The following is a 14000-nucleotide window of genomic DNA, read 5'->3' as shown; positions in this document are numbered from 1 at the left end:
CTTACAAAGAAAAACATCCAAGCTTGGCTGAAGTTTGCCAAAACATTGGAAAATGTGTTATGGTCTGATGAAACCAAGGCTGAACTTTTTGGCCATAATTCCCCAAAAATATGTTTGGCGCAAAAACAACACCCAAACAACACCATAGCCACAGTGAAGCACGGTGGTGGCAGCATCATGCTTTGGGGCTGTTTTTCTTCAGCTGGAAGCGGAGCCTTAGTCAGGGTGGAGGGAATTATAAACAGTTCCAAATGCCAGACAATTTTGGCACAAAACCTTCGGGATTTCGTTAGAAAGCTGAAGATGAAGAGGAAGTTCACCTTTCAGCACGACAACGACCCAAAGCCCACATCCAAATCCACAAAAGCATGGCTTCACCAAAAGAAGATTAAGGTTTTGGAATGGCCCACCCAGAGCCCAGACCGGAATCCAATTGAACATCTGTGGGGTGATCTTAAGAGGGCTGTGCACAGGAGATGTCCTCGCAATATGACAGATTTGAAGCACTTTTGCAAAGAAGAGTGGGCAAATATTGCCACGTCTAGATGTGCCATGCTAATAGACTCCTACCCAAAAAGGCTGAGTGCCGTAATAAAATCAAAAGGTGCTTTGACAAAGTATTAGTTTAAGGGGTTGCACACTTATGCAACCAGGTTATTGTACGTTTTTATTTTTCCACCCTCAACAATTTCATTTTGTTTTTAAAGTGAATTGTTCACGTTAAAGGTCACATTAAAGGTGGAAAAAGTTAAGACATGATTTATATTTGTCTCTTTTTTTTACATCACAAAAACCTGCCATTTTACCAGGGGTGTGTAGACTTTTTATATCCACTGTACCTTAAAAATCAAACTCAAGCAAACAGGTTTCATCGTCTATTTGAGCTCAATGGGTATTCTGATTTACAAAGATAATCAGAAAGAGAGTGTGTGACAGAAATAATTCCGATTGTATTACATTAAGTACCTCTTGAAAATAGCTAGCTACACAGGTGGTAGCTTTCATTTGTGGAACTCCAAGGTACACTCGTACAAAATTACACACAAAACGGCTTTGCAACAACTAAACACACACACACACACACACACGCACAAAATCACACACACTAGGAATCAAATAAATCATGCAAGCAGGGTTAGTCAGCATTACAATGCCTGATGCTTCAGTACTGTAGTACTCCAACTGTGCATTGTAATATAGCTGATAAAAGAGTTAAATATTCTGCAAAACATATGGCAGAATGGAATCAAGCAGAGGAGGGGGGTGGTGTAAAGAAAATAAAAAGGGGAGATGCTTCAGATATAAAAAGACTGCCTGTCTGTATGCTGGGAAGGAAAACATTGTATGTCTCCTGTCAGAAAAACACATTTAATCCACAAACACAAGCAACGCACAGAAATCCTCATCGCATACGTCATATACTTTGCTCTGAGAAAATACTGCTACTTAAGTCGGAATATTTAATATAGGAATTCACAAAAAGGCAGCTGTCACCAACCAACGTGTCTGTTTAAAGACTTAACATTTCTTCTTAAAGTAAAGACAACAATGAACATCTGTGAACTGCACTAAAGAGATCCAGCGAACATTACTGTTTTTCTGCATGAAACTTTGCGATCACATTTTGACTGTTTGCAGTTCTCATAAGGCGGTGAGTCGTAAAACCAAATGAGTTCTGAATCAGGACTGTGGGTAATAACGGTTATGAAAATAATGTTGGAGGTTGGCTGCAACAAAGGGACAGTGATTGAAAGTATCCTACCGTGGTCTGTGATTTTACAAGACACAAGATAGAGCTCCTTCAGACTTCTTCCCTCCTTGGCGATGATTTCCACGCACCTACAGAGAGAGAACAAAAGTTTAAAGTGGCGCCTGACGCAAAACTTGAAGACAATGTTTGACCTCCCTCAAGAACACTGAAATGCACGCACGCATACAACATCTTATTTCTCGTAAACTCCCTCTGTCTCACACACAAACACACACACATATTATTACTCCACAGTAAAGGTTAAACAGTACAGCTGAAGGTTCATCTCTGCTAACATATTCTACTTATTTTTAACACACACATCAATAATTGAACCGCTGATCTGATTAAAGAAGCAAGCCCACAGTGCAAGAATGCGTTTGTGTTTCTGTGCACCCACATATATAGTGAGCTTGCTCACTTCAAAGAGAGATATCTGCATTCAGCCCAGTGACTGAGCCCAAAGGACCTACAGAGAGTGTGTGTGTGTGTGTGTGTGTGTGTGTGTGTGTGTGTGTGTGTGTGTGTGTGTTGAGAGAGAGTATACACTAGGGAGGGCCAAGGGGAAGATCAGAGAATCTGTATCAAATGATTCTCTTTAAATGCCTCTAATGAGAGAGAGATGTGCAACAACTACATTTTGATCAACGCATTTGACCCATTAACCTTCAGGATAAAATGTTTTGATCTTTATGCTGGTGTTCTCTCGTGAATATTTATGAGACAAAAAAAAAGACAAGAACACACACACGCGCACACACACTTTGCAGCTCTGTAAAGTTTAAATGTGAGAGCAGAGGTAGAAAAAAGTGTTGCTGGGCTGTCTTCTATCGTTGAGCTTCGTGTCAAAGGGAAACAGGGAACTATGCTGTGTGCTGTGCTCCTGCACTTTCACGCAATATGACTGACAACTGATGTTTTTCTAAAATGTATTGCTCATATTCACTCGCTATCTACTGGCTTATCTCACCCTAGGCCAAGCGTGATGCGTGAGGACTTTGAGAATTGAAGATCTCTTCTTTGATGTTTTTTTATGCCACATGCTCACTATCTAGCAAACAGGAGTGACAATAGCATGCCAATCAGCAGGGAATTCAGTACAGCGAAATTTCCTTTCCGACAAAGCAAGATTTGTAAGCTTGCTTGCTTGTTCTTGATTCAAGATTCATTCGAGATGGCACAATTCATAGATGTCACTTGATGTGTGACATATCACGCTGTAGGATTAAAGAAGAAAGGATGCCAGTGAGAGAAAAGTTAAAATGTGCGTCATATATCTAAAATTCTTGTTTCTGAGTGGAGCCAAAGCTGTTAAAATGTGCATCGGCCTGTCTGCTTTAGATCACTGGGCTGCATCTTCAAATTTCACCTTTTCTATTAAATTGCTGTTGCAGTGGACCTGCAAGCCTCTCCATGTTATCAGGTTGTTGTTTTCTCCTCCTACTTTTTTTTTCCCCCACTCTTTCTCCCTCCCTCAAATGAAATCCTGCCCTTCTTCCTGTTTCTCTCTCTGTGGCCCACTCTGAGATGTGGATAAGAAAACTCCACTTTGGAATCTTAAATCTAGAAATCTAGAAAGCTCGAGGGTTGAAGAGACAGAAGGGGTACATCATGGGAGACAAAGAGCAAAGGAAACAAGGTAGAAAAAAAGGAGTAAGGGGACATTTTTAAGGTCAGAGTGAGATGAAATGAGAGGACCGAGGAGACAGCAGAAAAGACAAGGGAGGCTGGAGCAGAGGTGCGAGATGTGTTGGCTAAGGCACGCCACACTTGAAAGGCATTCAAGAAGCAACAAGCTCCCACCCACCTCCACTCAAACCCCACAAGGCTCCACTGACATGAATTAGTGATCTGCCTGCTTTCAATAATGTACAGAGCCTGTGACAAAAGCCCTAGTTGGACATGGTGTGCATACTGAACAATTAGATAGAGGCAATGCTCCAGGAGATAACGTTTGAGGGGAGCACATTAGGATGCAGAGTGGAGAGCAAGTCAACAGCGTGGCAAGGTGGAGAAGCTCCTTGTGATGCTAAAAAAAGGGGGGAATAAACAGTGAACGGTAGGATAAGGAGGAGAATGAGGAATTATATGTTTTAAGTGACTAAGAGACAATGCAGCTGATGCAAGTATGAGGGATGGATAGGATAGGTGGAGGAACTAAGGAAGTGACAGAGACAACGTGGAGGATTGTACTGATGGGGATTCAATGTGAGATGAAGAAGTGGAAATAAGGCGCAGAAAGAAAAAACAAAGGAGAAAAGGTAGATTGGAAGATGTCTCAGCGGAGATTCCGGAAACAAAAGAAAGAGAGAAGTGGAGTCAAACGAGGGTAAGTGGAGGAGAAGAGGAGACACACAAGATGACAAAAATGAAGGGGAAGTTGTAAGGGGAAGGTTAATTAGGAGGATTTGGAACAAAAACTGAAAAATGAGCAAGAAGATGAGGAGGAAATCATGATGACAAGCGAATGAAGTGAGAAAGTCAAGCAAGTTGTCTGCAACCACAGAGGGCAGAAATATGCTCTTATAAATATTATAGATGCATACAAAAGTCCAGAGAAAACATTTTATATATAGTTATGTAGATAGCTAATACACAGCTCAAGGCCAGTTTTTCCAATAAAGTGATAATAAAACAGTCTCCATGACAACTAGGGGACTGCATTTTTAAGCGATTAGTGTAACCGGCAGGCAGAAGGGAGAGAGGGGACCATCCGGGGTCAGTATGTGTTTGGCTCACTGTCACTGTGCTGTCGGCACAAACAGCTAGAGGTGAACAATAAAACTGTCACTGCTGTCTCTCTATCTCATTCTTACAGTCGCATGCAAACAAAATCAAGGTTTGCTTCCCGGAATGTCCGGGTTTTCGGGGCATTTCTCTTCGTTAAACAGATGGTCATACACGTATTTTCAATCTAAATTGAATTACTGGAGCCACACAGCTGGACCTTGCTTAACCCTAAAACATATTTTATGTTTCATTTGGTTTCCTAGCCAGCCAGCTAATGCTGCCTGCCAAAGAGTTTTGCCTTTGTTTGAATCCACTCTGAAGGATAAGAGGCTGAATTCTATTTTAAACAATAGTTGGTCCCAACATAAAACATATATAAACAATTTAAAGAGATGAATATGCAGCTATATATTTTCATTGCATTAGGAGAAAAAAAAATACAGTAATTTGTGTTGCTGTTGCATAATTGCTCCTTCCTTGACGTTTTAAAAACTCAATTATGTCGTTTTGAAATCATGGTAAATACATCAGCACTAATATATCTTATGATTAACTTATGCATTTCCCAGGGACTTCTTTACATATACATGAGGCCTGAAGGTATGACGAGCTGTAAATTGAGCACAGATGTTTTAGTAACATCCATTTTTATTTCCGATATATAAAATGTTCTCTTGGACCATCTTTGCCCAACCTTGTCTCCATAGTGTATAAGCCTAATGAAAAAGAGTTTAGCCTATAAAACGTGGCCCCATTACTACTTCTTCCTTAAAAGATGCCAATAAAATGAAGATTACTATATTATTCAAATGTAATGTGCACTGAATAACATTATTGAGGTTTTTTTCTGAGAAGCTCTTCAGTAAAAAAAGGGAAATTGTAGACTGGCATTATCAGAGGGACTTATCACATCTGTACTATACCAAAGGCTAGACCCAGCCAGTGATAGGCTGTACGTAGCTTCCTCTTCACCTTCATCCCTACAGCAAGGAGCTCTAGTGAGTCATCAACACTCTCCAAAACTAGCAAAGCCTTTTCAAAATCACCTTCTGTCTGTCTAATGTAATATGGTATTTTATGGACTTTATGGACTTGTAAAGCCTCGGCCAATATTTAAAAGAAATAAAAGCTGAGGTCTATGGTGGGCTTAAAGCTCCCCTATAGGACAACTCGCCGTTGACTGTATTTTGTGTGTGTGTGTGTGTTTGGTTGTACAACCAGAGGTTAAACCTTGACAAAGCCTGGTGATCATCCATTAATCCTAGCTCACAGTTTGATCAAATGTAATCTCTTCTATGAGCTTGTTGCCATGCTCATACAACTATATATTGAATTAATTTGAAATAAGAAAATGTGAATGGTTCTTGAAGATGGACATTTTGTACTGTATGCATTTTTGTTTGATATTTTCCATTTCCGTTTATTGTGTCGCAGCACTCTTTTGACTGGTATCCTGTCACTTAAAAATGATCTAATTAACCAAAACTCCAGCATAAGGGGTAGTGCCGTCAGTACCAAATGTGTTGTTAGCATAACATCCACCTATGGAAATCAACAGATATATTTGTGCATTCAAACAGCACCTTGTTCCTCATAGAATTGCAACAGCCATTTTGAGTCCAACACATGTCAACTGGTTTAAAATAAGTTCATTTTAACAAAAAAGGTGCCTCCAAGCACCTTACCAAACTGTCCATCCACAGCAAACTGGACAGAGTCTACGGTGAGAAGATTTGGGACAAGAAAAGGAGTGACAAAGGGAGTAAGAACAACCCAATGTCTGTGTGTGTGTGTGTGTGTGTGTGTGTGTGTGTGTGTGTGTCATCACGCTGAGTGTGTTGTTTGTGCTTGTGTGAATGTGTGCATGTGTCTCTCAGAAATAAAGCTAATCTTCTTTTATACAGCACAGCCTGAGGTATCCACGCAGACAAGTAGCAAGAGGGAGAATAGTAACAATACTTGAGAGAAACAGAGGTCCATATTTATCACAAAGACTGCAGACAGTCTTCCAGCCAAACAACATGTGTAGCGCTTCTCTTTAGCCAGCCGATGAGAATGGAGCAGGAACAAAGACGCTGCTGGGAGAATGACTGTAGGTGGGTACTCGCACGATGCTGACCAACACAAGGCTTGGTCTCAACCCGCTCCTCACGCGTCCCACAATTACATGGCTGTCTAGACACACAAAAGGAGCAAGGAAATAGAAATGGATGATTTTTGAGAGAAGTGGGTAAAAAAGAAAGAAAGTAAGCATGAAATGTATAAAGAAAAGCAGTTGAAGGTCTGAGGAGAGTTTGAAAACATAAAGGAAGGAGGAGGAGGAGGAGGAGGAGTGACAGAGGAGACTTCAGATTTCCATGGCTGTCTTTAGACTTAATGAAATGGAAGGGCGGAGCAGCGAGGAGGAGGAGGAGAGCAAGGCAAGACAGGGGTTTATACTTCTGAGGAGAACGCTCTTGCAAAATGATTCTTGCTGTAAATTTTTTTTTTATATTACCCATAAATCCATACACAAGTGTAAGGAAGCATAGTGCTGCTTCCTCAGACGATGTGCAACACTGAGTTTCTGGAATCCACCAGACAAAAAAAAAAACTTTAAGACTTTTTTCTTTGGGCTAGTATAAATGGATATAAACTATCCAATACCTCAAAAGAGCCCTTCAGTAAGCAAATACATTATACTGCAGCAAAGCAACAATCTTAAAATGGAGCAATACAGGCTTTATTGAATGAGCGGGAACATGTTCATTGCTTTTGAAATTGCTGACCCCCTGATAATATGTGTGGACTATTGTTCTGTTGCTGATTTTGGATACAATTAAATTGTGCTCTAAACAAAGTATCAGTGAAGCGATTGTTCAGTATCCGATTTTATTTTCTCGTCTTAAAATCCTTCTAAAATATCTTTCACTTCCAAACAGAAGTGAAAGTTAACTAAATCTACCACAGTAATCTGTCCTTTTTTGGTTTTGTCCAATTATTGGATGTGAATTTTATGTCCTATAAATAAAGAAAAATTGAAAAATAAAATATTGTTGCTTTACATACACTTCAACATCCACGTTTCAATTTGTGTGTCTTTACATATTATTATTTCACAGGTTTGATTTTTTTTTTTTTTTTTAAGTGTGGACAGGTTATCTCAGTTGGTAGAGCAGGCGCACATATTTAGAGGTTTACTTTTTCTGTTTTTACACATTTTTTTGAAGTAAGTAAATACATACTTACAAAGACCTCTGATAACATTCACACATTAGAAAAAGCTCCCATTTACGATTGAAGCTTCATTAATGAAACCATGACAAACAGTTCAGACATATCCCATACTTGTTTATTGTTGATAAAAAGTAGGACTCCAGAAGAATGTAAGACACTTTTTTTTATCCCTATCTGCTTTAGCATGTACATTTGTGTGTGTTTGCATTGTGCGTTTTTGTGTGTGTAAGTTCCAGTCGTCTGAATCAGGGTCTGCTACAGCAATTAGGGCCTGGATGATTTCCCAGGCTAGCCTGCCGTACCCACCGCTCAAATGAGAATCACATCCCTTTTGTGTTCCACCCCCGTTAATCATGTTTTCAAACGACTCTGCAAAACGGCGGGGCATTCCAGCAGCTTGTCATCAGCCTGCTCAAAAATGTGCCGATGGGGTCATAACTGGAGCCATAAATGCCCATCATCCTCGGCTTTCCTGTCCAACCTGTGCTTTTTTTGTTGCTTTTTTTTTATCTGGGAAAAGAGAGGCAAGCACTGGATGAGCACACTTTTCAGGTCACAGAAAGAAGAAACACCAAGGCCCTAATATGTGCCGCTGTCTCCTCTCATCCAGCTTGATGGTTGGGTCCTTTAAATGCTTGGAGCATTTTCTCCAGATGTAAGTATTTAGTAATTGCAGAGTGAAACACTTATACTTCTCAAATAGCAAAAGTTTCAATATAGAGACGACAAGCATTCTACTCTGAGCATTTAGTAGTGCATATTGCATAAGATTTTTGTTATATATATATATATATATATATATATATTGTCCTGTAAAGTCATGACTGTTATTACATCCAGCATCAGCCAACGTTTACACCACCTCCAAAACAAAACAGCTGATTTGTCCATCAAAAACCAGGGGGCGGGAAAATCAACTAAGCACTTGGTGTGGTTAAGTGGCAGTTATTCTCTTTAAGGTAATCCAAATGGACAGCCTGTTGCCTTGCCAACACTTACGGGCGCCTATTTTTCAGCAGCCCCTCAGTTGCCAGAGGAAAACAAACTGGCTTGACATCACTCACATATGGGTCTCTGATGGTCCTTCATTCTGCATATGCGATTCCTTCCTCTGTTGCGTCTTAGCAGTTTCCCAGAGGACAGGCAAGTGAGATACTGACCTGCAAATGAACAACTGGGTTCTGTAAAGCAATGCCATGCCCCTATCTGCCTCCACGGTCAGCCCACTGCAGCCATAACACAATAAATAACTCAGGAGAAGATGAGCACTGCCCCGTGGCAGATGGTGATAACACTTACTGCCTCAGGTCTGAGTTGACACATTGTGTGTGTGTGTGTGTGTGCGTGCGTGCGTGCTCTGCCCATGTGAGACGAACACTTTGGCTAGAGATGGTTTGCCATGATAGATGTCACTGTTGGAAATAAAAGCAGTGGACGTGAAGTATCGGGGGGGGGGGGGTTATAGCATTTTGATTTGTACCCTAAAAACAAAGTAAATACAGCCTTGTGGTTAAAGAGAGAACCTCTATTTTAGTTTCTTTAGAATAAAATCTTAGTAACTTGTGTCTATTATTATTATCATTCAATTCTTGTTTTTGACAAACAACTGAAACAATCCATCAAAAAAAAAAAAAAAATACACCATATCATTTCATTAAAAATGTGATTTCTGATTTCAAAGCAGATAATAAGAGCCAATAACCAGCAGCTCATAACAGAAAATTGTTTCAGGCACGAAAGAAAACAGCCAGTCGGACTGTGATAAATTGAGGTGAACGTTCCCCTCAGGGCTGCATATCGTAACTCTCCTGCTCCGTGTCCACAAGCGGAGAGAGGTGAACTATCACGATGTTTACCAATGGGCCTGACACAGTGGCACACGGTAACACAGAGTGTACACCCTCCACCCACTCAGCCATGGCTAATTGCCTTGCACTTTGATTACCGACATCTATTTTAATGAGAGCTTACCAACGCATTCTCTCCTCCCCGCGTTCTCTATCAAACACACATGCAAACACTGGTGCACACATTCAGGGGTGTGTGCATGCCACTTGGATATGCATACACACACAGAAAAGAGGACAACAATACTGTGTACCGGGGTTTGTCCCGGTGGCAGGAAATTGCAGGGTGTTCATTAGGCTAATGGATATGAAGAGGAAGGGAGAAGGGGGATGAAGATAGAACGGGGGAGGACAGAATGTGAGGGTGGGAGGCCACTAAATTATACCACAACAAATTCTGTACAATGGCCCAATAAGTCATACTGCAGCGTGTAATTTCCTTGCTTCTACGATAGAGAGAGAAATGCTTCAATTACACAGACTGGCTTTAATTATGCTGAATTTGCCTCATAAGTCGGCTCCTGTTGAGAACGAATGAGCTGTTGATGCTACTGCTCACTGCTCCTGCAGCTCGGCTGGGTGGACTTGGCTTCATTAGGATCGCTGGTGTACCAGCACACACACCAGGATGACAAAGCCTAATCAATGGACTCACACTGTTCTAAAGACTCTGGGAGAGTAGAGACTGCAGATCCCGAACTGGACACGGGTTGCTGATCGATGGGGAAAATGTGCGCTTTGCAGTGTGGCTTCCGTCATCGTTTTATTTCCCCTTAGCACACATTGTAGCTTTCTGTCACTCACATTGTACAGAGTCTTCTACTCAAAAGTTACAATGCTTTATATCTTTCCTCCTGAGAGTGAAACAACATAAGAAGACTATGCCGCAGCAACAACAACCACAATCCTGGACTAAAAGTGATTCTAAAGAAACAACAAGAGCATGATGTACATACAGAGCAAAACAAAAGGGAGGGAGACCAGAACGGAGAATAAAAAAACTGAAAAAAAGGAGGAGTGTGAAAGGAAAGAGAGCATAAAAAGGGTTGGAGCGCGACAACCGCACTATAACCACAACTATGTCAGATCACATTGCCACACTCTTGTCTCATCACTTAACGAGACGTTGGGTCGTCCATGAAACTAGTTCAACATGTCTAGTATAACAATCATCAGTACCACACACACTCGCACACATACAACGGCTTAGTTGGAAAATGTTGTTCCGGGACAACAGAGCCCAAATACTGCCAAGATGAGGTCACAGCGCTGAGCGGTAAGTAAACTACAAAAGTTGAATATATGTGCGTGTATCCAATGTTTCAAATTATATTTCAAATGTAATAAAATCTATAAAGCTTGAATGGCAACAATCACTCTTGACCTCTCATGTCTGTAGACCCCAAATTGGCCTGTCCATGACCCCTATCTGCCACTGTCTCCATAGTAACATGAGCAAGAGTAGCAATTTAAAACTTTAATAATCTCAAACAGTGGCAATGCGGAGGAAACTTTTTATTACACAAAACACTAGGCTACAAATTTCTTTGGCTACTTTAATACTATTGTTCCTCTCACCTCATTTCTATACCTTATTCTACTGGATGTTATCACTGACTTATCCTGTTTGATTTACAACACATAATAACTTCCTATTTCCCTGGTGGTGTTATCATATTATTGCGTGTAGTATCGCACCTTGCCAATACAACACACATGGTGCACTACAAATAAAACGTGCATGTGAAAACTAAAGAATCTGTAGTGTAGGGATTTAGGGTTTAAGCAAATATTGTGTAAAACTAGCTGCTTATCCAATTGTTCCCTCCACGGGGACGAGAAAACCCCCTAATGAGAAACTGGTGGCTAAATAACCATGATGGCAAAAACAGTGGGAGCGTCTCTCAGTGCAGTCGTTTGACTCCGGTGACACGCCACCATTAGGTATTCATGAAAACAGATGTTGCTCTGCTCGCCAGCTCATTGGTCCAAACACCCCTCGAAAAAGCCAAAATCCTAAATTAATTCCCCAATGGAACACACTGTTTGATCCCATGCCAAGAAAAAGTGAGGAGATTTTCATGCTATAGGAGGGGGGGGGCGGCGAGGACGAGGGAAAGAACGTAAGATGAGACGACAGGGGGGGGTTTAGAAAGAAAGCGAGACAGAAGTTGCTGTCGTCTCTCATAATGCCTCTTCATCACCAAACCTCATCTCTTTCTCCTCATGTCCAAAGATGCCATCTATAGCATTGGCTGAGGAAACAAAATCCTATTAGCTTGACAGCAAAGTGAATTTGTTGAAGCAGTCTCAACCAGGCGACGCTCCAGTGGCTTATCACTGGCTAAGCAGACAGAGCTTAGGCAAGAGGAGGACAGAGGATGGGTGAGAGGACAGATGGAGGGGGTGCCTTTATATACAGTAGTATATAGAAGTAGTTCTGTATAAATAGGGCTCATTATCATCTAGTTAATCCCCTTACTCTCCCTCGCTCCAAAATCTGCAAATTGTGGCTGCATTTAATTATCATCTTAAAAAATGATACTGGATTTTTTTATTATTATTATTTGTGTCCCACAACTAACTGCACTTTTTTTTTGATTCTGTACGTCTGTTTTTTCATACTATAATTCTGGTGTATAATCTGTGCCCTATATGTACGTTTTTCTCTTCATAATGTATTACCAGAGACATTTTCTGAACTGTTAATGCCAAAAAGGTGCAGTGGTCAGCATACACTTACATTGCACTGTATCATACAGTGAAACATTCGAGTGTGTTGGGACACAGAGATCTGGATAATAAAAGCTTCAACCTAATCTGCTACTATATAAAAACTGGATATGTTTTGATAAAAATCCAAAATTATAAAAGGATTTTTTTTTTTTACTGTATGGTTACTGTGTGCGTGTGTGTGTGTGTGTGTCAAGAATTATTTTCCACTTTGGTGGACAATTAAGTTATACACTCTTCTATTCTCATGTACTGTATAGGGACATAAAACAGAGAGAACATAGAGGTTAATCATTCTCTTTTGTCTGTGTACATATTTGTCTTTTTTTAAAGAATGAATGTCAATAAACTGTACATTCACCTAAAAACACAAGGAAGGTGATGTAGTCCAAGACAACAAATGTTTATGACCTTGTTCTCTTTCTTTTCCAAATCTGTTGATATTACAGTCACCATCCTTACAAAGATCTTCTATTTAGTGTGGCGGCAAATTGACCACCGCTGGTGGTTTGGTGAGACAGAGGGAGGAAGACAGAGTAGAATCTGAACAACAGGCTTTAATAGACAGTGTTGTTGATGGATGTGATTATAGCCTCTTCATGCTGCCCATCCATTCTCTATAGATTCCAGATGATAACAGTCCTTGAACTCTCTCTTTCTTCCTCTACCATCCTCCCTCCCTCTCACTGTTTTCTCTTATCCTGTGCTTTTCACCCTGTTTTTCAGCCTTTATGTTTCTGTTTATCCTTCTTTTCTCTCTGCGGCCTCTCTCTGTGTTCTTCCCCCTCTCTGTTCTCTAAACCCTGTGCACTTTCCTTCGTTCCCTCCAACCCAAAACACCACCTTCTTCTCACAATCACTTCCCCTCTACCCCGTGCTTCACAGTGAGACAACAAAGCACATCAAATATCGCGTAACCAAGCCCATTTCTCTTACGTACCAACCCCTCTTCTTTCCACACTATCTTTTACTCTTTCCCACTGCTTCTCATGCTTTCATGGTCATCATCCCAGCGCGCTTCCTTATAGTTTAAATGCCCGATGGGTGGTACGTGTTTGCCTCAAAACACATTAGCAGAGTTGAGCAAAACGCTATGACAAATGACAGGAGACCAACAGTAGGGATCCTGCTGGTCATTCAGCCAGCCGGCAGAAGCACCGGAGTGCGCTCTGCCACAACACTGAGGCTCAAAGTGAAACCAATCCTCCAACGGCATACAATATCTGCCTTAATCTTACTCAAGCTCTGGTCTTTACACACTCAGCATGGGCCGGAGACAGGCAGCCCGGGGAGCCATGCGGCTGAGATTTGTACACCAACTGTGTGAGTTTGCATGAGTACACAATGATGTGGTATCACTATCACTGCAAGGCAAAGCTACGGTTAAAGGGTGTGTAATACGCCATGACACTGTACGCAGATCAAGTAGATTTACAGTCCGTATCATCTCCTCACATAACACAGAAAACCATAGAGAATGTTAATTTACACCGCCATAAACAACGATAATAAGCATCACACTGACATGTGAGCATGTTTGCATGCCTGCGTAACAATCAGCAGGCTGGGAGTCTGCGTACGTGACATGCATATGCCTGTGTAGATGTGCTTCACCATATGTGTATGAGTAAGCGGTTGTGCACATGTTTCCTTTTTACCCCATTACCACAGTAAAAAACCTGACCAGGCTTTGTTCATCGCCTTCATCATGCAAGGTGAGGTCA

General features: G+C 41.1%; 1 protein-coding gene across 2 annotated transcripts in view; it reads right to left on the bottom strand.

The window, feature by feature from the left end:
* The window catches only part of fbxl17 (F-box and leucine-rich repeat protein 17), a 229095-nt gene that overhangs the window by 71633 nt on the left and 143462 nt on the right, over positions 1-14000 (bottom strand). For both annotated transcript variants that reach the window (XM_034872160.1, XM_034872159.1), the window contains exon 9: positions 1763-1839. In XM_034872160.1, coding sequence (XP_034728051.1) covers positions 1763-1839 — 77 coding nt within the window. The remainder of the gene's footprint in view (positions 1-1762; positions 1840-14000) is intronic.

Source organism: Etheostoma cragini, chromosome 5, assembly GCF_013103735.1.
Source record: "Etheostoma cragini isolate CJK2018 chromosome 5, CSU_Ecrag_1.0, whole genome shotgun sequence".
Taxonomy (NCBI): domain Eukaryota; kingdom Metazoa; phylum Chordata; class Actinopteri; order Perciformes; family Percidae; genus Etheostoma; species Etheostoma cragini.
The sequence above is the reverse complement of the archived record's forward strand: the minus strand, read 5'-3'. Positions and strand labels throughout refer to the sequence as shown.